Genomic DNA, 25493 nt, shown 5'->3' on the forward strand with positions numbered 1-25493 from the left:
ATCCAATATGTCATTTCTTGAAAATCGTGACACACAAGGGTAAACAATTTTTTCCGGCTACTCAGGTACCCGGTTCCCGATTTTTGGACCCATGTAAACACTAGTATGTTCAATGTGATATTATGTACATTTATTGGGGGCAGGGCTTGAGTTGATTTTTGGAAAAGATACTGTAGCTTGTAAACATGTTAAGTTAACATATTTACTGTAGTAGGTAGGTCTACAGTCAGTGAAAGAACTTTGCTGATCAATTTAATCAACAATGACGATTGCTTGGGATTATAATCTCAATTGGCAAGGAATCACAATAAGCCCACTGGCTTTCTGGTTTTCCTTGTTGGTAAATGCTAAAACTCTGTGAACTTATAAACCTTTTGCTGTTCAAGCTCTATGAATGCAAATTTAATAGAATCTTAACTATAACATTCCAGTGAAAAGTTATAAAAAAAACCCCATAAATTAATGAATCATATGATGTCATAAACAAATGACAGTATGGGAACAGCATGACGGTAACAGTATGACCAAAGATATTACCCTGTATTGTATTCACCTGTATCCCACGCCTCATCACTAGACAGATGTAGTGTGGGATGGAGAAGGGAGAGAGAGCTCAGCTCTTGTAACTCCCCTACATTGCAGTCCCAAGTCCCTTGAACTGATTTATACTGGTTTCATCAATGACAGACTGTGGAAGGGCATTCCATCCAGATACAACCCTGACCGAAAAAAAATGTCTGCGTACATTTAATTTTGAATACTTTGCGCACAATTTCATTGAATGGCCTCTAGTAAAAGAGATGTCGCTAAATTCAAACCATAATTGAGGGCTAGCTTTTACGTAACCTTTCATAATCTTAAAAGCTTCAATTAAATCTCCTCTTAGTCTTCTGGTGGATAATGTAGTTAGATTTAGGGTAGAAAGTCTTTCATTGTATGGCAAATGCCGCAAAACAGGTATCATCCTTGTAAATCCTCTCCGTACGTTTTCAAGATAATCTATATCACCTTTTAAATATATATGACATGATAGGGGTGTATAAAAAATATATGACATGATAGGGGTATGCAATGTATTAAAAGAAGGTTATGTACCACAGCTGAAATATTAATGCTACAAGGTAGAATACATATGGCTCATTCCGTGAACTTGGGTCAAGTGTGACACACAGTATATGTCACATTTTCTACAGCAATAGGTCAACTTTGTGCAAAGTGAAAACTTATTCCAGCCCCATAGTTTGGTAGTCACTTCATAGATATATATTGTGCTATGGCTAAATTTTACCAAATTGAACAATTAAAATAAAAAAAATTGAAAAAAAGTGTGGTGTCTCTTCTCTATTTACTGTGATTGTTGTGACAATAAATTAACTGAACATTTCAAGTACCCTGCAAGCGTTCAAGGAATGTCATATGGCTCAGAAACAAATGTAATATACATCCACAGATATGTATTGTTTTAGTGCTGGAAGACAACACAGCTTACCTTCAACTACATTTTTAAATTATCATTGGTTATAGTGAAGTTTTCAGACGTAACAAATGGTGTCTCTGCCAAGTTTATCTTGTTACGTCGTGAAGAGGGTTACCTTATTTCGCAAAAAGGGACATAGGGTTTAATTTGCATCAAATGTTGTAAATCAGACATGAACTAAACATCATGAGTAGCGCTAAATTAATTGAGGTCACTTTTCACACTAAAATAAAAGATAAAACCTAAACACTCGTGGTTGGTGTCTACGACGTTCGTTACGCCGTGCGGGTAAATATGTTTAAAATATTCAATAACCCTCGATGAATAATGAACTTGACCTTGTCTTGTACATAAGTTGAATGGATAATTCATGTCGGTTCCGAGTATTCGCTGATTTCGAATCGATTTTAGGTATGCGAGAGGTGAAACTCATGGTGTCTCTATGTTACGTCCACAATGGTTGTTACACCCGTAACAGATACGGCAGGAAAAAAAAAAACGTAGGTGTATTTTTTCCAAATGTATCAATAGATCAAGCTTCAAACTTGTCACCATGTTTCATTAGAACTTTGTGACATTTTGATAGCCGCAAGTAGTAACTAGAAGCCTATTTCGCCTTTTGCGAGGTTAATATGAACGGTGTCTTCTGATGACTGTTACGTCTGATACAGTGATAGTAAAGAAAATTTGATGTAGCTTATTACGGAATTTTATTTTGTTAGCAAGGCCCCTATGTATTTATCCCCCGATAAAACTGGTAGGTATTCACTGTTTAATCTAATCATTCATTTAGTATTTATGGGAGAAATGTACAGATTCGATTTTTATCTCGCCGACGTAACCACTATGCAGTGTCTAATGTTACACCCGTAACGTTCGCGAGCTAATACTAGCCTAGCGTTATGTTAGGCTACATTGGAGACGCTCGGTCAAGCTAGCTAGGCTGTAAATATGCAAGTCACGCTGTAAATATTATTCCAGCAAATCGGGTGAGTATTAAAATGATTGTTTTTTTTTCTACGGCTATGTAGGATAACGTAGCCTGTATGTGACATTTTTTTCTTAGAAATTTCGTTAAGACTTAGGCTAGGGCCTAGTCAGTATTATTTTCCTATTCACGTTAGTACTGCGTAGGCAATGTATCACGTTAGGCTATGAGCCCTCCTTTGATGGTAAGACTACTCTATTCAGTTGACATGCATTGCATCCTTTGTTCAGTTGTCAAGATATTCAGACTAAAAGAAATAGAGTGCACACTGCACATTTTCCTCTTTATTTGGGTTCCTGGAAATCAAACATTGTAGCATAATTTAATAATATGTAAACATTTTTTAATACTATTAATATTTCTAGAATAAACAGAATTGTTGTACACAATCATATACTTAACTACAATTCTGTAGCCTAACATAACATGTTATACAATAAACCCAAAACATTACTTTGTTTTCAAATGGTAATTATTCAAGTACTGCATTACTCAACAGCCTACAAGATTGGCAATGCACACACTTCTCTGGAAGATCAGGACATCTGCACAGGAAAAAGTGGCCAACAGGGCAAAACCAGGTAAATCATCCAAATTAAGCTTCCAGGAATATGCCCTATAAGAATTCTCTGTAATTTCATATGTTGGTAAATTGTGAGTTATACATCAAGGTACCATATTTCCGTAAATTCTCAATTGCTTTGATATAATTGTACAATATTTATAGCATAACCTTCCTCATAGTAATGATTGGATTTGCATAACGTCAAATAAAACACCTCTCACTTTACACACCTTTTGCTGTACATGATTACATTCTGTATACAATGGTACATATGTACTGTACATTCTAATTTGTTGGATGTATTTTTATTTCTTGTTTACATAGACAACAAGGTCCTTCACCACACCAGGGCATGACAACTCCGCAGCTTCGAGGAATTTTAATGAAAATAGAGCATTATTATGCAGTGTTTTATGATAATGAGTTCTATGTAGGAAGATTAGTCAATCATGAGGGAGCAAGCATTTTTTTCAAGTTTATGCATAGGTTGAGAAAATCTTGCCAGAAGCAAAGGTACTATGACTGGCCTGCAAGGCCAGATATTGCTGAAGTGACAGGTAAGTACATTATTCATGGGCCCTTAGATATCATCGGAAATGGGCCTTTTTCTGTCAAAGAAATCAAAATGATTGACAAAATATATGGTGGAATGAAACTATCTCACATTAAAGAACAATAGACTCCATCCTTCACATGGACTTCTGTTGGTTGGTAGAACCTGCGTTCCTTATTGTTTAGTCCTGAAGATGATTTTTCTTTAAAATAGTATTTGTTGGCTATTAAAGCAGCTTCTTGTGTCCTGTTCTATGTTTTGTTTAAACCTCATTGACCCCACGATGCCACAACAACAAACACATGTAACTAATGTACTCAAACATTACTTCAAATGGTGAAATAAAAGTAGAAATATTTACAAGTTTCAACATTGTTTTTTCAAAGATATTTTCCATTAAAATGGCAATAAATCCCACCCACAATATGACTGTAAATGCTATTTACGCCATTGAACGAGGTGAATATTTTTAACTTTTTTTTTTTAACGAATATTTTTATTTTTTAACGAATTTATTTTTTAACGAATATTTTTTTTAACGAATATTTTTAACGGCGGAGTGTATAGCCTAGTGGTTAACGCCGGCGTCTCCCAGTCATGAGATCCCCGGTTCGATTTCCCGCCGACAGCAATGTGTGTCGTCTGGCAAGGGTGTTGTTCAATAACAGCTTCCCGACATGGACGTTAAATGGATGTCTGCCGAGAGATTGGCTTCGGTCAGCTTGCAAGTCTATAAGCCTCCATGGCTTCTTTCGCGAGTTCCTGCTTGCGGGAAGATCACAAATACATACAATACATACATACATACATACTTTGCCAGCATAGTAGGCAAACAAGTACACCAATATATACCACAACACCATCCTTTATTTGTTTCCATTAGGTATGACCATGAGTGATTCTGTTGCAATTATTTTGAATTGTTGGGAATGAATCTAGCTAAAGGAACAGCTCATAAGTTAAGATTGGTTGAAAACCGCAAAAAGCTTCTGTAAAAGCATGTTCTATGACAAATGCATTAAAAACAATATATCTTGCGTAGCTCTGCTGGCTTGTTGTCCTTAATGTTGAGCCTGTAGGGTGTGAAAAATAAAAGGAAAATATTTTAGCATTTGATTGTGTTTACATGGCATTTGAAAATTAAGATGTTTTCATTTTAACAGAATGAATAATTAAAAAATATATAAAAATATCTCTCTGGTGTTAGCACCGGTTTCATTCATTGCTAAATATTTGGTGGCAATTAAAAACTGATCAATTGATTGTTTATTTGTTGGTATTGACAATTTCTTAAAGTTTGCATTATAATTGAATAAATACAAGAAAAGAATGTGTATTAGCTGTTTCATAATTTTTTTATGTAATTCTAAAATCGACTGATTATGCTTGAACCAAGTTGTTTTCCATGTTATTGCAAGTTGATTTTTCAGTACTAATAATAATAAATAAAGTGGTCAAGAAATTAAGAAGAAGTGTCTTCTATTTATTTGTGATTACCTTATGTTCATGTCTGTTTATTTTTCTGCAAATCTGCCACCGAAAGAACGTCACTCCAAAATACAATTGCGTTTAAGGGAAATGGTGTCTTCGTTACACCCAGAATCCATGTAACCGCAAGTTGATTTTTCAATAATAAGTTTTCAATAATAATAATAATAAATAAAGTGGTCAAGAAGTTAAGAAGAAGTGTCTTCTATTTATTTGTGATTACCTTATGTTCATGTCTGTTTATTTTTCTGCAAATCTGCCACCGAAAGAACGTCACTCCAAAATACAATTGCGTTTAAGGGAAATGGTGTCTTCGTTACACCCAGAATCCATGTTACCGCAAGTTGATTTTTCAATAATAAAGTGGTCAAGGAATTAAGAAGAAGTGTCTTCTATTTACTTGTGATTACCTTATGTTCATGTCTGTTTATTTTTCTGCAAATCTGCCACCGAAAGAACGTCACTCCAAAATACAATTGAGTGTAACAGGGATATGGTGTCTTCGTTACACCCAGAATCCTACCCCAACTTTGCGGAATGGTAGTACCAAATGAAAATTCCGAGTCCTGAGGCTCAGTTGTTATCTTAATCAAGTATTACACTCATGTAAACATGTAACAGAGGTGACCATTGCTTCATATGGTTGAAGTGAGGCGACGGATGAGAATATCAGGAAATGGAGGGTAAATAAGACCTGAAGTGCATTGCTTGATGAATACATTTCAAGCTATTCATCCCCGATAATAAATAAATTCCAAATTATGTTACATTTAATGTGATAGTGCACCTATGGATTATTGAAAGGTGACTGCATGAATAGGTTGCTCTTTTCCTTTCAGTCAGGAGGGGGTTGGCCATCGTTAAATGTGGTGTCTCTGTTACATCCGCAATTTTGACAGTTTCCATACCTCTGAATGTTTGCAGCTACCTGTCTGACGGGAAGAATTCTTAACCATTATTCATTCATGAAACTAGATATGCTTGAGTACTTAAAATACAAAACAAAATAAGAAATAACCTAATTTGAAATTTTTACCCCTTTGTCACACTTTGAAACCCAGGTTCATGGAATGAGCCATATGTGTAATGTAGAATGTCTTTACATAGAATATTTGTGTTGGTGTAAACATTTGTGTCTTAAAGAAATACCAGGAAACCATCAATTTATTCATCTCAATTTTTAGGTAAAATACTGATAATTGTCTTTATCCTTCCCTTGTGTGCATTTACTACAAGAAATTGGGGTATAATCTGCATACTTAATTACATTGCAATTGGAACCTGAGTGTATTTCATCCGTGTAAATGGTGAAATGTAGAGCCGATAGAGGACCCCCTTGAGGAACGCCAATTTTTATATCCGATTTAGAGGAATAATGGAAATTTCTATACCGTGATTTCACTTGCCTTAAGTTGCCTAGACCAGTCTTGTAGGAAGCTTGCAAGCCAGATAAAAAGCCACAGTTCTTCAATAAAGCTACATAGGTCTTGAATTAAGCGATTAGGCAAGACCGCGTTAAAAGTGCTTGAAAAACTAAGAACAGGACTTTGACAAAATGTTGTGTCCTGCTGATTGAGCCCCTAACTATTTCATGTACAAGAGTTAGTATGGCATCAGTGCATCAACACCATTTTTGTAGGCAAGATTTATATTCCCCATTTTCAATGATAAACTGCATCATACAGTATATGGGAGAAGAATTTTCTGCATGGCAATGCAATTAATCCCAATACTTGAACTGTCTATAGGTCTGTAGTCATTGACAGAAGTGGGATTACCTGTTTCGCGCATGGTGTCGTATCCAGGAAGATGGAATAAGACTTTTTATATACTTCTGTTAAATATTGTTGCAAATATACTTGATAGTTCCTAATTGGAACAATATTTGAAAACCCACCACAAAATGTTGTTGAATCTGAGGCAGTTCCAGTTTAACAAGACTAAAATATTTCTTAACGTCTTCCTTTTCTAACACTGCATGTAATCATTAGTTCCTTCTTGTCAGGGTTCGGTTTCTTCCGGAAGAAACCTAATTCTTCCGGGGACGTGGAAGAAACTGGAAGAAACCTGTTTCTTCCGGGTTTCTTCCAGTTTCTTCCGGAAGAAACTGGAAGAAACCGGAAGAAACTGGAAGAAACTGTGAAAATTGGCATAAACACAGCACAACCCACATACATGATAAAGAGACAAATAGTTTACCACCATCTGACTGAAATGCATACCATTGAAACCATCAAAATATGATTTTTTTTTTTTTTTGATTATAATTTCATAATTAATAATTATAATTTATAATCTACACCAAAAGATGTTGCTTATAGATCAAAATATGGAAGGACTACTTATCATCTCGCGATCCCCCCATCAACCAGAATTGCATAACTGGCCATACTGTATAGTATGAATGATTAACCTGGATTGGCCCATGCACTGAGGCTTCAGGAGTAGGATTGAAACCTATGGTCATAGTGGTCAATGTAATAGTAGTAATGAGTGTGCATTGTAGTAGGCCTACACTAGTTTCCAGGGAACACAGTTTTTAACTAAGAACTGGGCTATAATCAGGACCATTCTGGTCTGCAAAATGTTGCTTGCCCATAGTTGTTCCCTGAATTGTCCAATGCTATTAGCCTAGTACAATATTGTGTACAGTATATGTGGAAGCAGGTCATGTGCTCCAAACCTAGATATAGACTACCTAGATGACACTATATTGCTTCTTGTCCATTTATTACATAGTTAGAAATCATTGCAGGTTGTTATGAAACTTTATCAACAGTTTTTCCCCAAAAACTGAGTTTCTTCCATTTTGTCCGGAAGAAACTGGAAGAAACCTATTTCTTCCGAGTGGAAAAAACCGTGGTTTATTCCGCGGTTTTTTCCACCCCCGGAAGAAACCTGCGAACCCTGCTTCTTGTAGGATCATATTTATATTCTTAACAACAGCAATGTTAAAACTTCCAAAATGTTCATTTAATTCAACTCCAAGCTCACTTAATATAATATTTGATGATGATCTCCGGGTTTGCTTATGGATTTTAATAGACTTCACAGAGAATTTGAATTTGATGTTACTTTCTCAAATTAGTATTATTTTGTGCACATGATTATTGACTTCTCTTTGTATATTTTTGGCTGTATCACCAGTTTCATTTGCTTGATAATTTTCATCTTTGACATACACAGCATCAAAGTAGCTTGTGATCTTTGATATGTGATGAATTGACAAGGTTGTTTTGTAGCCCATAGTCTCAAGGAAGTGAACTCTGTTTATGTGGATGTACCCTACAATAACAATGTTGGATCAAAATAGTATTTTTCTAATTAGCTTTATACATACTGTACCTACTGTACTTGGATAGTACAATGCCAGTACAGTTTATAGATACTGTACTTACATGCTTATGAGATCATAAAATTATGTTTGGGCATCGGAACCACTAAACCTTTTCGTTTTCTGGTTATATGTATTGTGTTCCATCAGGTACAATTCTCTTCATAAATTGCATCAGGAATTGCAGGGCTGAAGATTGTAAGGGGGGGGGGGGGCGGGTGAGGGTTGTCATTGTAGAAATCATGAGGTACAGTAGCTCTTGTTCTGAGTGATAGGATTGACTTTCTATATTAAGATCATACTTAATTACTTTTTGTTTCATAGATTATATGGGAAGGAACTGTACATTATTACAAGCTCATATGAGTTTCCTTATACTCTACCTTTTCGTACTTGAGTTATACAAGTTACCTGTAACTGTTCTTTTGTTTGGATTTGAACTATTAAAGACAGTTAACAACCAAGACAAATCTGCCTGCCCCTTTTTCATCATTAAAATTCATGATATCTTCACCAGCTTAATGTTTCAGTGTATAGACTATAAACGATCGGAGATCGCAGCTTTCATCATGCTGCATTGAACATTTTTCGTTGTATTTTGCGCTATATATTATTGTTATTGTTGTTGTTGTTATTATTATTACGTTCCTAAAAAAGTATTAAATTAAGCAACATATTTGAAGACAAAATCATAGAAGTGAGTGTTATTTGTGTGATAGAATTTTGTAGGACTTTATCAGATGAATTTGAAGTTTGGGTAACTATTGTTTACAGGGGCAGTCAAATTCCCCTTAACGTTTGAGCATTGGTGATCACTAGTAAACTTTCTAGCATATTTAGGGACACTGATGATCATTAATATAATACGACCAGAGAAGAAACGAAAGTAAAACTTTTTTCGTTGATCATATCGCAATACTAAGCGTGATAATATCATGCATCTAATAAAGAACGATATAGGAGACATAATATTGTACATAATATTTAAAATTGAAAATACTTTGCTCTATACTGTAATTGTATGCTTATCATGTATATATATTACAACCACGCAGAGTACGAGCCAAGACAGTGCCGTGGAAAGAAAGAAACCTTGTCTGCACGATGAATCAGTCGACGAAATAGACCTTCAGGTGAGAAATGAAAAGAAAAAGGAAAGCAAACATGTGTTGTTGTTGTCCAAAGTAATAATCCAGATCTCTTCTCACTATCTTTGGAAAGAACCACAAATTGAGAGAAGTAAAACTAGACAAAGAAATTGTAATGAAATATAAATGGACAGGTATGACAATGAATATAAATGATATATAATTGTGGCACAGGAAGGGGTGGGGGCAGGGGGGGAGGGAAAATCAACTCAAAACTGAACCAACCACTTAAAGAGTACACACAAATAAAGCCCAGGGATATACAGTAAGAGACATAATATTGTACATAATATATAAAATATAAAATGATACTTTGGTCTATACTGCAATTGTATGCTTATCATGTATATATATTACAATCACACAGAGTACGAGCCAAGACAGTGCCGTCGAAAGAAAGAAACCTTGTCTGCACAATGAATCAGTCGACGAAAAAGACCATCAGGTGAGAAACGAAAAGAAAAAGAAAAGCAAACATGTGTTGTTGTTGTCCAAAGTAATAATCCAGATCTCTTTTCACTCTCTTTGGAAAGAACCACAAATTATGAGAAATGAAACTAGAAATAAAGAAATTGTAATGATATAAATGGACAGGTATGACAATGAATATAAATGATATATAATTGTGGCACAGGAAGGGGTGGGGGGAGGGGGGAGAGAAAATCAACTCAAAACTGAAGCAATTACCACTTAAAGAGTACACACAAATAAAGCCCAGGGATATAAGAGACATAATATTGTACATAATATATAAAATGATACTTTGGTCTATACTGCAATTGTATGCTTATCATGTATATATATTACAATCACACAGAGTACGAGCCAAGACAGTGCCGTCAAAAGAAAGAAACCTTGTCTGCACAATGAATCAGTCGATGAAAAAGACCTTCAGGTGAGAAACGAAAAGAAAAAGGAAAGCAAACAAGTGTTGTTGTAGTCCAAAGTAATAATCCAGATCCCTTTTCAGTCTCTTTGGAAAGAACCACAAATTGAGAGAAGTAAAACTAGACATAAAGAAATTGTAATGAAATATAAATGGACAGGTATGACAATGAATATAAATGAGATATAATTGTGGCACAGGAAGGGGTGGGGGGAGGGGGGAGGGAAAATCAAGTCAAAACTGAAGCAATTACCACTTAAAGAGTACACACAAATAAAGCCCAGGGATATAAGAGACATAATATTGTACATAATATATAAAATATAAAATGATACTTTGGTCTATACTGCAATTGTATGCTTATCATGTATATATTACAACCACACAGAGTACGAGCCAAGACAGTGCCGTCGAAAAAAAGAAACCTTGTGTGCACGATGAATCAGTCGACCAAATAGACCTTCAGGTGAGAAACAAAAAGAAAAAGAAAAGCAAACGTGTTGTTGTAGTCCAAAGTAATTTTCCAGATCTCTTCTCACTCTCTTTGGAAAGAACCACAAATTGTGAGAAATGAAACTAGAGATAAAGAAATTATAATGAAATATTAATGGACAGGTATGACAATGAATATAAATGATATATTATTGTGGCACAGGAAGGGGTGGGGGGAGGGGGGAGGGAAAATCAACTCAAAACTGAAGCAACCACATAAAGAGTACACACAAATAAAGCCCAGGGATGAATCTGCAACGGACTATATAATAAACTTTTATTTATTGTTTTCTGCCCCATACCAGGGTCACGAAGAGAAAGTCACTGAAGAAGAGCTACAGGTTAGTTAATACATATATGTTTATGCAGAATTTTAGCGTAATATCCTGACATAAATCAAGGCTCCAGCCCTTGTTAGAGTTTTTCGACAGAAATCGATGTTTTCTTTTTGAATACATTAATCACTTGCTAATTATCGTTCTATTTAATTTAAACTTCTATCAGTGTTTGGTGATAAAATAAATAAATAAATAATGTGATTTTGTGTGGTACTCAAATGTCTGTGTAACCTGGCAAATAATACTGTCGATTATACCAGTTAGCGGTGATGTACTATTCGCCTATGGTACCATATTACACACAAACAAGGCCCAGGGATACATCTGCTACGGATTGTACAATAAGTTGTTATTTATAGTTTTAACACAAAATCTAGTTTTCAGCCCCATAAGTTGTGGCACTGATGTATAATTAATTTCTTAGTAAGCTGTTAAGACATGTAGTACTCCTGTATTTGGCTGTCAGTTGAGGTCGTCATGGAGACCCACAACGAACTTTGATTCTTATGTTTGCCAGGTTATTGCCCCGAGAATCGCCGATAACAGGAAGATTGTTGCCCAGAGACTGGGATTAAAAGCCCATGAAATAGCAAACATTGATGCATATTGTTATGGACCAGGCAACGGAGGTACCCCGGAAGCCGCATTTCAGATGCTCCTCAAATGGCAAAGAAGCAATGGGTTACAAGCCACGAAAAGGATCTTAGGAAATGCACTGAGAGCCGCGGGCTTTCGGGAGGACGCGGAAAATCTCGAAAGAAATATCAGATGAAAAGAAGTCATCATGATTCTTCACATCTTACATAAACATCGTATCTTAAAAATTGCAATAATAATTGTGTGAAATTTTGAATCAAGCTTCTTTTATATATTTTGTATTGAGGCTGCGTGACGGGGATGGGGGGGGGGTGGTAGATCAAGACATGTTGCACATAATTGTTTTGTACTGTATTACTCAAGCAATGGAACAAATGATTTTAAGATGGCAAATTGGTATATCTTCACGTGATTCCGTATCCAAGCAACTCAAATTTATGATAGGAATGAACTGAAATATAAGGGGTTGGTGTATTCGAAAAACATAGACCTCATTAATACTTTTATTATCTATTTCTGACATGATGCAGGATTTCAAGATTGTGTATGGTTTTGAAAAATTCATCCTTCACTGACAGAGGTCAATTGTTTTGTAACTCCAGAGGTTACAAAGTAGGATTAATATTCAGCAATACTTTTTTGTAATAGGGTTGTGAATGCGTGGAACGGTTTGCCTGAGAATGTCATATTTTTATCCCCTACTAAACTAGACTAGACTAAACTAATACCTCTTTCGAGTAAATGGCTCGAGAGAAGATCTCTCGTGAGAAGGGCTCTCTTGAGTTTAATGACTCCTGAGAATATCTCTCGTGAGCCATATTTGGGTCTTACACTGAATTGTGACTAAAACAAGTTTCTTAGTTCATACTATCACTCAATTAAATTAGTAGATCTTTAACATTATCCAAACCAGATATGTAGCCAAAATATTCATTTTGCCCTAAATTATCAAGACTTACATTCTGATATCTTATCCGTTTGCTGGCTGCCTTCTCTCTTCGCCTGTGTGTTTAAATCATTACAGGCATGTATGCTAGTCTCACATGGAATTTTCAGTGCTAAAAGAATTCACCAGAAATATCGGGTGATGAAATCAGCCATCTAGTGATTGGATGCATAGCCGCCGTCACAGGTGATGGGTCTATGCAAATTACAGAATTTTGTTTTGGCTAAATTTAACAACTGGAAACAAAATTACAAGCGAGGCGCGCATGAAAAAACTGACAGGGTCAATTTTAGAAGCCATTAGACTTTGCACCTGCTTATTCTGGAAACAAGGAAATGAAAAAAAAACCCTCAATAACAAATACAATTTTTGTCACAATAATTTGAGTTAGTAGCCCACAGCCTATATCTATGTAGTGTACTGTGTCAAAGATTTATGAATACATGTGGAATATAGAATATGAAATTAAGGTTACATCATTCACAATAACATGACTTTTGAAGCCTGCTGACAAAGAGTCATGGGTGTGACTATGAGTGAAACAAGCTTTTGCCACGTTATATTTAGTACATATCTGCCTACATCCTTGACTGATGCCTTGAAAAAAAATGTGACTCAATAATTTGTGTCTTTGCGTAGTGATATAATTTATGTTCTTTTTATATTCTCGTCTTATCTTTACAGAAGTTAAGTGATATTTAATGAGCCACAGGACTGCGTTGAATAGAAAAGATTCTGAAGGATATCACTACTGTAATTAAGTGGAAAATTTTGTAATTCTATGCACCCTCAAGGGTGTTACAACTTTGGCAAGTCTAATGCTTGTGAACAAGGTTCCCTATTGTTCAACTATTAACTTTCAATTATTTTGAGAAAAGGTAGCATGGTATAGTCATATCTCCATCATGGCAAGATCTTTCTGCCAGAGGCTTTGAGATCTGGCCTCGTAATCCCCTTATTTTCTATCTTTTCAACATTTTTGAGTTGTTAATCTCTCATACACTGTAATATTATCTATACGCGATGATGACGAGATGATGTACTCTCAGAGGCGTGGGTGTCTCGGGTTGTCACTGCTTAGGTGTCAGACAATAGAGCAATGGTTTGATCTAAGATGGCGGCTGACTAGTAAGCCTATGGTATGCTGTGGTGAAGAGCCAACCAAATTAGCATTGCGAGTTGTCCATGATCGCACCATGAATATTACCTCTGCGAGTTTTATCACATGATTGGAACTTCTCATTTTTGGAAAGGGTTGAGCAAGTTGTTGGTTGTGATTGTAATGGTGTTTATCATTTTGTGTCTTGAATGATATAGATGAGTTCAGGTTTACTGAGTTCAGTAAGGCATTTCTCAGAGGTGTATTAAGAGTATTTTTTTTATACGTTACAATTATATTTTTTTATCATTTCACAACATACCTTAAATTGAAGTTTCATTATTATTTTACATAGATGCATATGAATATACTATAATAACCTATAAAGAAGTGTGTCTAGAGGCAAGCTTCAGCATGATCAATATTCGTATAACCTTTGACAAAACTCTCCTGCCTTCTATTGTATTATTTGGGAGAAACCAGGAGTGTTTTATATGCGATCCTGACGTAAAGGAACTCTTGCCAAACTATTTCTTTACACCAGTGTCCCATTTATTTTGCCTCTGTGTCTCCTAAATAATGTTCAGAAGTCCCCATATATCCTGAGCATTAGGATTTCTAAAGACCAAATGATGAAAGTCGCATTTATAAGTGAAAAACGAGTCGAAGCGTTTTGGTAAAAGTCCATGGTGAAATTTTTACAGATCGAGAACATTTAAAATGTTTCGAGTCTTTAAACAGAGAGTGGTATGAGAAAAGTATGGTACATCGTTGATATTTCTGATAATCTTTGTCTGTAAGAGATTCAACTTAATTATTCTTTTGAGCAGTTACCCAAAGTAATAAACTATAATTAATTTAGGAAGAATTAAAGCATTATAAATCATTATGAGCTTACTTTTGGAGAGAAAGTTCTTTTGTTTTTGAAGATAAAACCATTAAAAAGGGCTACTGTTTTGTAAAAACGTGAAAATGCTCTATTAATTTTAGTTTGTTATCAATGGAAATTCCGCCGGATTTGTTTATTAATATATAGGTCTGACAACTTGTTTGCGTTAAGCCAATGTAAAATGTTTGCAAATTTTATCCTCTACACGTATCTTGGAAAATAATTGTATTATCATTACAAAATGAGGTTTTTTTTAAAGGTTGTACATGAAGAAAAGGTAAAGGTCCAAAATGAAGTTAATTTGTAACATACTCACCATCTATGCCCATTTTTAAAATCATCTGTGGCCCTACTTAAAATACCTGACTTACATTAACTTTGTTTGTGAGTCTGTTTTGTATCACTGCATGAATCATGCCTGGCTGTCCACAAAAATTTAATTGACAATGGTTAGCATGACTGAATACAATATTTCTACTCTAACCTAAATCTTTAAAATATTGTTTTTTTTTAAACTTAAAATGAAATAAAGGTTTTTAAAGGTTTGAAAGAGTATTTTTGAAAAATAATGTGCTGGTTTTAAATGAAAGTTTAAGGTTGTGGAGATTTCACAAATTTTAGATATGTTGTCGATCATCGGATAAAAATCATGTGAATATAAAGTGTTTAGAAACGTTTCTGGAGTTGAATAGCAAGATGCTTTTAAAAGGTTAACATTGAAGCAACACCAATAATAATGTTACCACGATTCGCATTCAAGATTTCAATAAAGATAGTATCCGTTATACCCATAAACATGCAATTAAAATCATCTCTGATACTCATATTTATATTTTTCTTGACATTAATACGATGAATCTTATTGGCGCAATGAATGGGGAGGTGATATCATTTTTAGTCACGGGACTTCATCAAGTAGAGGGGTTTGTATTCTGGTGCGCCCTCGGTTAGAGGTTACCATTTTACACATTTCTGCATCTGCCAACGGCAGAAGTATTTTAAGCGAATTTAAAATATTCAACAGTAATCTCACTTTGGTTTGTATTTATGGTCCCAACTTCGATGATTTTGAATTTTTCAGTGATATGTGTTCTAAACTCCATAATTTTTCATATGATTCTTTTATTATTGGTGGGGATTTTAAATTTGTGTTTAATCTGGCTATCGGTAAATCAGGAGGGAATCCTAGGACCAATTTTAATGCTCGTGATAAGTATTTAGATTTAATGGCTACATTTAATTTAATTAATATTTGTAGGGAGAGAAATCCCCACAGCAAAGAATTTACTTGGAGATCAAATAGTTTGTATGATATTTGTTGTAGGCTGGATTTTTTTTTTTAATCTCTCGTAGTTTGGTAACTTCTGGTACCAACTCCTCTATTCTCCCTAGCCTCCTTTCAGATCACTCCATTATTGATTTAGAAATTAGCATTAATTATGTTAAAAGAGGTCTGGGATACTGGAAATTGCTTGCTGATCATTACCGCATTCAGTAAATCGAGAACATTATTGCCTCTGCTCTAAATTCCATTCCCCATAGCAACCCAGCACTAAAATGGGAGTAAATTAATTATAAAATCCGTGTTGCTTCTATTAACTAAAGTAAGAAAAAAGCAAAGGAAAGAAAGCATGAACTTAATCTTCTTAGACACATCGCAGAGTTAGAGAAACAGTTTCATATGAATCAGTCTACGGAGGTACTTAATAATTTGAAGATTGCAAGGAATAATTTAGAACATATTTTTATTATAAATTAATCTTGCGCGCCAAAGGTGTTGCTTTTGTTTTGTATCACCACACTGGTACACACGTAGAGTAAACTTCAAGAAAGAAAATATTGATGAATCTACTGGATAATGATTGTGCATTAGTTATTTGTATTAGTCAAGCACTCTTTGGACCGGGTAAGACGCATAATGGTACTCTTCAACAATGTCCATAGAATTCATATGACCCATTGGTTGGGTGGTCCGAGGCGTGCTGGTCTTGATTAGGGCCTAAAGGGATTTTATCAGGTCCCGTTACATTAATTTAAGAAATGATAAAGTAGTGGTCATTTGAATTGGTCAAGCACTCTTTGGACCGGGTAAGACGCATAATGGTATTCTTCAACAATGTCCATAGAATTCATATGACCCATTGGTTGGGTGGTCCGAGGCGTGCTGGTCTTGATTAGGGCCTAAAGGGATTTTATCAGGTCCCGTTACATTAATTTAAGAAATGATAAAGTAGTGGTCATTTGAATTGGTCAAGAACTCTTTGGACCGGGCAAGATGCATTATGGTACACTTCTACATTGTCATTAGAATTCATATGACCCATTGGTTGGGTGGTCCAAGGCATGATGGTCTTGGTTAGGGACTAGAGAGTTTTAATCAGCTCCCGTTACATTCACTTAAGAAATGATAAATGAGTGGTCATTTGAATTGGTCAAGAACTCTTTGGACCGGGCAAGGTGCATTATGGTACCCTTCTACATTGTCATTAGAATTCATATGACCCATTGGTTGGGTGGTCCAAGGCATGATAGTCTTGGTTAGGGACTAAAGGGTTTTAATCAGCTCCCGTTACATTCATTTAAGAAATGATGAAGTAGTGGTCATTTTAATTGGTCAAGCACTCTTTAGACCGGGCAAGACGCATTATGGTACCCTTCCACAATATCCTTAGAGTTCATGTTAACCATCGGTTTGGTGATCCAATGCGTGCTGCATAGATTAGGGCCCACAGCTTTTTTCGTGACCCTGTTACACTCATTCAAGAAGTCATGATTTAGTGGTCATTTAAATTGGTCAAGCACTCTTTGGACCGGGTAAGACGCATTATGGTACTCTTCTACAATGTCCTTAGAGTTCATGTTACCCAATGGTTTGGCAATCCAAGGCGTGCTGCATGGATTAGGGCCCAAAGCTTTTTCGTGGTCCCGTTACACTCATTAAAGAAGTAATGAGTAATGGTCATTTTAATTGGTCAAGCACTCTTTATACCGGGCAAGACGCATTATGGTACCCTTCTACAATATCCTTAGAGTTCATGTTAACCATCGGTTTGGTGATCCAAGGCGTGCTGCATAGATTAGGGCCCAAAGCTTTTTTCGTGTTCCCGTTACACTCATTCAAGAAGTATTGATTTAGTGGTTATTTAAATTGGTCAAGCACTCTTTGGACCGGGTAAGACGCATTGTGGTACTCTTCTACAATGTCTCTAGAGTTCATATGATTCATTGGTTGGGTAATTCAAGGCGTGCTGCATGGATTAGGGCCCAAATGTTTTTCATTCGTTGTCCCGTCACACTAATTTAATAAGTGATGATTTAGTTGTCATTTCATTGGTCAAGCACTCTTTGGACCGGGCAAGACGCATTATGGTACTCTTCTATAATGTCTTTAGAGTTCATATGACACATTTGTTAGGTGGTCCAAGCCGTGCTGGTTTTGATTAGGGCCTTAAGGTGTTTTTCAGGTCCTGTTACTTTCATTTAAGAAGTGAATTATGTAGTGGTCATTTTAATTGGTCAAGCACTCATTGGACTGGGCAAGACGCATTATGGTACTGTTCTAAATTGTCATTAGAGTTCATATGACCCATTGGGTAGGTGGTCCAAGGCGTGCTGGATGTGCTTGGGGCCTAAAGGTTTTTTCAGTTCCCGTTACATTAATTTAAAAAATTGTTGATTTAGTGGTCACTTTAATTGGTCAAGTACTCTTTGGACCGGGCAAGACGCATTATGGTATCCTTCTACAATGTCTTAAGAATTCATAAGACCCATTGGTTAGGTGGTCCAAGGCGTGCTAGTCTTGATTAGGGCCTAACGTGAATTTTTTTCAGGTCCCGTTTCCGTTACATTAATTTAAGAACCGATGATGTAGTGGTCATTTAGTTGATCAAGAACTCTTTGGACCGGGCAAGACGCACCATGGTACCCATTTACATTGTCATTAGAGTTTAAATGACCCAGATAAACCTCTTTTCCACGACCAAATGTTGAACATCTTGTAAGAATGCATTCGTCTTGCCAGTGTTCCGTCGATACCTTTGTCGAATAAGTAGCTGAATAGGTAGCAGTTACTTATTCGCGAACGAGGAATAAGTATCTAACTTCACACCGGTACAAAATACAGGGCAAGTAATAATTGGCTGACCAATATTTGGGGGTGTAAGGCTATTTAGTTAGCTGCCATATTTTGGCAGTAATCTCAAATCCCTCCAGATCAAAGCACGTTCAGGTCGACTTGTGTATATTTGAGTTGCAGCCAACAGTGGCCGCGAAATAGGAAGAGGTCATCAAGTGAACGGGCATAGATAGGGGAAGGGTAGTGGCGGGGCGGGTATAGGGTGCTTTGGATTTCCCAAGACAAATTTCAATTTTGTAGATACTGCGGTGGCACAGATGAAACATCGATGATATCGAGTGTCTCCAAATTTGTACTGTCTTCTTGAAACTTCGATATAATTCTGCAAGTCTCGACTTCTCCCCACCCCCCCCCCGGCAGTATTTCGACTTTCTATCGCAAAATAAATCCACTGTGATAATTATCTTTCGATAAAAAGAATCCAAATTTTTAGGGACATGCCAAATCTTTGAAGCTTTTCGAGAACTCAACTTTTTACAACATTTTCGACTTTTGCTGCACTATCTATCCTTTTCTTATTGTTGATATGTTGGTACAGCGCCGAGTTGATAGTAGAATCAACTATATTTTTTTTGCATCACGGCGCCTTATAAATGTCATTACTTTATTATCAGGGATGTAAGTCTTCCGTATTTTTACGGAAATCCGTTTTTTTTTTCAGGGATGTAAGTCTTCCGTATTTTTACGGAAATCCGTTTTTTTTTTTAATTCCAATAAAGTTCCACAAAATTGTTCGAATATCAAAGACACAACGCGGCAAAAATGCCTGGCCCGTTGCAGCAAGCTAACTTCAACTTTCACTCATCGATCAATCAAAATACCATTCCTGTTTCGCATCATCGCATTGCACTGTACAACATTGTGCCATGTGAATATCGTTGCGTACGTGCGAACTTCAAATCGCCATAGCTCATTTCTGTCGTTGAAAAACCTTGCCTAATTGACGTTGATTAGACTGCTAATTAATATCTTCGTAACTGCTGGTGCTCGACATAACTTTCGGAATTAGCGCTTGTGATATTTGTGAGCGGCGGAAATCTACGGGATACGCATATGAAAATCGATATTTGTGATCGCATTCGAATGTGAGACTGTTTTTTATTCCGTAGTTCGCTGCGACGTATTCGTAACTTTGAGCTAGCCTAACATAACGATAGTGTGTAAGTAGTAAGAACTAGGGGTAAGATGTGTTAGCGCTAATACTTCTGAGCTAGCCTAACATAACGATAGTGTGTAAGTAGTCAGAGCTAGGAGTAGGATGTGTTAGGGCGGCATTCACCCGGGGTCTCCGAATAGTTTTCCGGTTTTTTTTTTTTGGCTGCACTTACATCCCTGTATTATTATTTCTCGAAATATGGACTCATTACCCCTGCATGCATTTGATCTGTATATATATAGGAATTTCAAAGTTGTATTCCAACAATTGGAGAACACATTTTCTTTGGCTTTCATTGAAATTGCGAGACCGATTCTAACGAAATTTTCACATAAGCTTGAACATTTAGTGTTTCATCAAACGTTTGACCTTTTTCGTCGACATTTCAACTTTTCGTCAAAATTAGGAAATAAAAATAAAAATTTCGACGGGTTATCATTTATGTAACTATGAAATGAAAAAAAAAGTATCGTTTGATTGCCTGGCACTCATTTCGCTATCACCGTGATGTCTGCAGCTGAATGATTTTAGCAATGCCGTGGAGTGAATTCTATATAGTTGAAAAAAATGAGTAGCGAAAGTATTATACTGCCCCTGTAGACTCTTCCCTGGATGGAGCGCTACCCCTGCCCCCTCCCTTATCATCCGTCTGCGCCTATGGCCATGCCCTAATACCCATTTTCGTCAATGACATTTATTCCTTGCAATCAATTGCAAGTGTCTAAGCAATTTTAGTTTACAACCCAGCCAGCATGCCCAGCTGGGGCCCAATTGGGTTTCACTCGGTTGAATTGGGCCAGGGCCAGCCCACTCAGTGCCCATTCGGGCACAATACAGTTTGGCCCTTCTGGTTAACATACTTCAAAACATTATTGAGATGTTCAACACATATTTTTTTTTTTGCTTTGGAAAGCTTAGGTTCTTCCTTAGGCCACCAATCCTTGACAACAGTTAATTCATTAACGTAGTGGCCCAATTGGGACAGACTGGGTTTTTGATCAGTTTGGCCCTCATGTATGGCCCGCTTCGGGCCCATTCGGGAGCAAGACGGTTTCACCAGGGGCTTTCTGTAACTGCGTCGAGTGGGGGGGGGGGGGGTGTACGGACCCAAATTTACCGACCAAAATTGATTGTTAGCAATCTCGCTCGAAAAAATGAGGTTAGTCTGCGAAAAATATGTTAAATTGGTAAGATTGTTAGCCGAAAAAACTGACAAGAAAAGAAAAAGAAAAGAAAGAAGGTCATCAGTATATTTGATTTTACCGAGGAACTCACGAACACCCCCACCCCCCCCCCCCCCCGTACGGTACGCCCCTGGGTTTCACTCTTTCGGCTGTTCTACTTCAATGTATATATCTCATTTCCACACTGCACTATCGTTATGACAAAGCCAACTGGCAACACTGATTCCCGAATTAGGCGCGTTTTTTTGCCGCCAATACGTATCGCGCTCCATATGCCCTCACGTGATCATTCTACGGCAATAAAGCTAAAGAAATGACTGAGAACGCTTTCCGAAATCCGATATGATTCAACGAAATCCATCAAAATAATTCAATTCACAATTGATAATTCAATCATTCACTAGAAAGGAGTTGGTACTCGGTGAGTATTTTGGAACAATTTTTTTTCTGTGAGGGTGTGACTCATTTGGGTGAATTTGTAGCAAGTTTTATTTACTTGCACCCTCATCTCCGGAAGTGTAAACTTTCTGTGACGGGTTTCCTCGTTTGGAAAATACTCTAAGGGACTCACCAGAGGAATATCTTTACCTCGGGAACTTCAACCCTTAATATCTATATTTGTTCGGACATTGACGGCTCGTGTAGTTTACTGCTCCGCGAGCTCTTGGCCTAACGATCACCTCCTGTCCGCGTCGCAGGTGATTATTGTTTATCAGCGTAGCCTAGCGTGGTTGCTGTTCATAGGATGGTAAGCCTAGGCACCCTATAGTCTACTACTACTTCGCGCCACCTTCTGGAAGTTCCAACCACGGCTTGGCGTAAAGATTCTCACGCCACCGATCTAAGCTTGGACTGAGCGACGGTGCACTGTGTGTATTTTCGTGTATTGGAGGACCGACCACTTTTCATTTAATTTTACTAGACGGACTGATCCAAATTATTAGATCAGAGGTTTGTTTTACAATACCCTTAATCTAGTATAAGTTATAGCATTATCAGGCAACTAGCCTAGACCTAATGGCATGTCATTTCGTGTATTACTCGCGACAGCCTATCCTTACGGTCTACATAGACTTAGACTTTTACAGTTGCAGAGCAATCGCGGTTGGTGTATTATTATAAACTTTTCATAGATAAGTCTCCTTGTTCGTTTTCAAATACACCTGTCTCGTAGTGGATCACCACGCATTAATTTTCTCTTTGTAACCGATTCAACGGCATATTCTTTCGATCACTATCGTAGGCCTGAAGGACCTGTACGTAGCATAGACTTTGTAATTAGAAGAGGAGCCACTGTTGCAGACTTGCTTCTGTATACCATAGATAAGCTACGTCACTATCCTACCAACGACTGGGTCATTCTTCGCTGTGCTGCAGGCATTTAACAACCTTACGGAATTCGCCAGCAATTCTTCAGGTCACAGAGTTCTCCGTCGATCTCCAGTTACTGCTCCTCGGCTAATCTCACGTCTCCAACATTTTAAGGACGCTGTTCAACGAGAGCACCCACCCATTATTGTTGCCTTTATTACTATTCCTACAGCCTCCTTTGTTAAGTTCCGGGAAAGTAGGCAGCTGTTTTCGCCAATACTCACTACTGAACAACTCAAGGCCTGTCAACACGATCTCGACAATCAATTGGACGCAGTCAACCTATTCATCCGTTGTTTCAATCATCAACCGCAAGACAATTTCAACATTCGTAAATATGTATTTTTCATGTTCAAACTTTTTTTACATTTTTGTAGATTAAAGGGGGCATTTATTCAAACTGTAGTTCACCTATCTGATACTTAGAGCATTGAAAATCATATCGGTAGCCCTATTTCCATATTCATAGCATGTTCAGTTACCAAGATATGACTGTTTGCAGTTTGTTATTTAATAGGAGTAGAATGGCCACACCATATTTTTCATGTCAATACCTGGCTATTACTAAAAGTATTATATTTCCCTTTGAAATATATATAATATGTTTCCACACATTCCTTACATGTGAAATAAATAATTTTGTGTAAACATCATCTAAATCCCAAGTGCTGACATAACATGTTAACATTTTAGAACGGATAGGGTTATAACTTCCATGTTTATATGACTATGAATAACAATTTAAAACATAGGAATTGCTACAAACTTGGAACTGATGTCATCAAATATTAGTGTTGCCGTTCTATTTGATTTCTTAGGAATTTTCCAAATGCTCATATTCTGTCGCACTCAATTTTTCCAACTGTCGCACTCTAATTTTCACATATTCTTGTAATTTGTGAGTTTCCTAAAATTTTCGGTCAAAATTGACCTTTAATCAGTCATATTTACCACGTTTTCCTTGTCATATTGAGAAATTGTATCTCGCGATCCTTATACTCCACCATAACAAAACTTTGTATGATTTTGAATATTCTAAAAGAAATGCCTAGAACTACTGTACAACGTTCAGCTTCAATTTGGTTAATTTACGTATTAATTTTGCTATTAGGTGGGTTGACCCTGTTCACTAGCTTACATTGACACTATGGTATGTACAATTGAAACACTCAATGCTAATCTATGGAAGCTTAAAAGTGCCATCAACATAAGAAAAACTTTGCCCCATAAATTGACATTTTTCAGTCTATTGTTTAGATAGCAAAATAAAATCTTATCAAATATCAGAAAATGTTGGATTGCTCAGTTTGTTTAACTGAGCAATTGAAAAATTTTCTGAAAAACGTTTAATTGAAAACTAATCATATCTCGTCAATTGGACATTTTTCTGCAAAATGTTTAATTGACAACTTATCATATCTCGTCAATTGGAAATGTTGCTGCGAAATGTTCAATTGTTCACTTCATTCCATCTGAGCAATTGAAATATTTTCTGCACAATGTTTAATTAACAACTTATGGTATCTCATCAACTCAACATAAACATTTTTCTGCAAAATGTTTAATTGTTCATTTCATTCCAAATTCTCAGCTGGAATGAAGTGAACAATTGAAATGATTTCATGTGAGTGATAAATAGCCCCCCCCCCCCCACAGGAAAATAATATTAAGCGTGTTAGTAAAAAGCACTGTATTTTTTGGTAATTCACTATGTCGTCGCATATAATTTGTTGAAAAAAAAAGTTTTCCCTTTCGTTACATTAACATAGCTTTTGTAGTCAGTAGTCTATGTAGCCTTCAAGCAGATAACTATACTCAGTTGCTTACTGTGTAGTGAGGGCCAGTGGTACAGATGTATCGAAAAATAATTCCGCATAATTCCACATGGTAATGTTGATGAGTAGTACGGGGGGGGGGGGGTACAAGGCAGCAGTTGGAATTTTCTGGCTCCAAAATCCATCCAGTTGGAATTTCAGCCACTACACCCCCCCCCCCCCCATCATCAGGCCTTAGCTACGTCCCTGTGTAGAGATGGGATGGATAGCTACTGGCATGATTTTTAAAGCTTGATAACATACATAAATCACATTTTGAGTACACTTGCCCTTTAATGTGAATTTTTATGCTTAGTACTAAACCATTCCATTCTTTTTCATAGTGTCGTATCTACATTAAACGATTATACACCTTAATTCTTGCTCATCAATGTTCTTTATTCTAGAGTACATCCATCCATTTATATTTTTGTGTTTTCCAGATTTACTGTAGCAATATTTTTTATTACCTATGTCATTATCTTGTCATAAAACATAGAAGATGTTTATTCTCACCTTGCCAGAAAAAGTCAAAGTTCCGCTTTCGGTCACGATTTTAAATGAGTTCATGTTTTTATGATTCTATTTGATCTAGAGGATACATACTGTTGGCCCTGAGCAACATTAGCATTGCATTTGCAATGCAAAAGTATGTGCAATATATAGCATCTTGCCCTCATCGTTAACATTTGCAGGGTTTGCCTGGACATTCTATTCTTTCTCCAAATGCCAAAATGCTCCCTCCAATTAGGATGCATATAGTTTCAGTTCTGAGAGTTTCATATTTTTTCTTTAAATTAAAATGTAATTATGGAGTTTATGAATTATTGTTTAGTTTTCATTGTTGTCTTCTTAATATATTTCAATGAATGTACACATGAATACATTTGTTTTTATTTGGATTTGTTTCTGAGGCAATTAATCTCTGCTGTACCACGACAGTACATGAACGGTTCAAGTGTTATTGATTCAACAACCTACTATAATATGTGGGACACAAGTGCAACCAAGCTATATCCAGCTCTTCTCTCGT

The 25493-nt window shown here is 36.5% G+C and overlaps 1 protein-coding gene and 1 long non-coding RNA gene across 5 annotated transcripts in view; both read left to right on the plus strand.

Annotated features, from left to right (window-relative positions):
* LOC139971701 (uncharacterized) overlaps positions 1-17159 on the plus strand; it is a 37227-nt gene extending 20068 nt beyond the window's left edge. The window contains exons 5-10 of one of the 4 annotated variants that reach the window (XM_071978410.1): positions 9461-9538; positions 9921-9998; positions 10371-10448; positions 10828-10905; positions 11237-11272; positions 11787-17159. In XM_071978410.1, coding sequence (XP_071834511.1) covers positions 9461-9538; positions 9921-9998; positions 10371-10448; positions 10828-10905; positions 11237-11272; positions 11787-12041 — 603 coding nt within the window. In that variant the 3' untranslated portion in view covers positions 12042-17159. The remainder of the gene's footprint in view (positions 1-9460; positions 9539-9920; positions 9999-10370; positions 10449-10827; positions 10906-11236; positions 11273-11786) is intronic. The other 3 variants (XM_071978409.1, XM_071978412.1, XM_071978411.1) reach the window with 3 other exon arrangements.
* A 4544-nt stretch (positions 17160-21703) lies between these two features.
* LOC139971684 (uncharacterized) lies at positions 21704-25334 on the plus strand. The gene is made up of 2 exons (XR_011794442.1): positions 21704-22226; positions 22819-25334. It is a non-coding gene; the product is annotated as an uncharacterized lncRNA (long non-coding RNA).
* Positions 25335-25493: the final 159 nt, after the last annotated feature.

This window comes from Apostichopus japonicus, chromosome 8, assembly GCF_037975245.1.
Source record: "Apostichopus japonicus isolate 1M-3 chromosome 8, ASM3797524v1, whole genome shotgun sequence".
NCBI classification, from domain to species: domain Eukaryota; kingdom Metazoa; phylum Echinodermata; class Holothuroidea; order Aspidochirotida; family Stichopodidae; genus Apostichopus; species Apostichopus japonicus.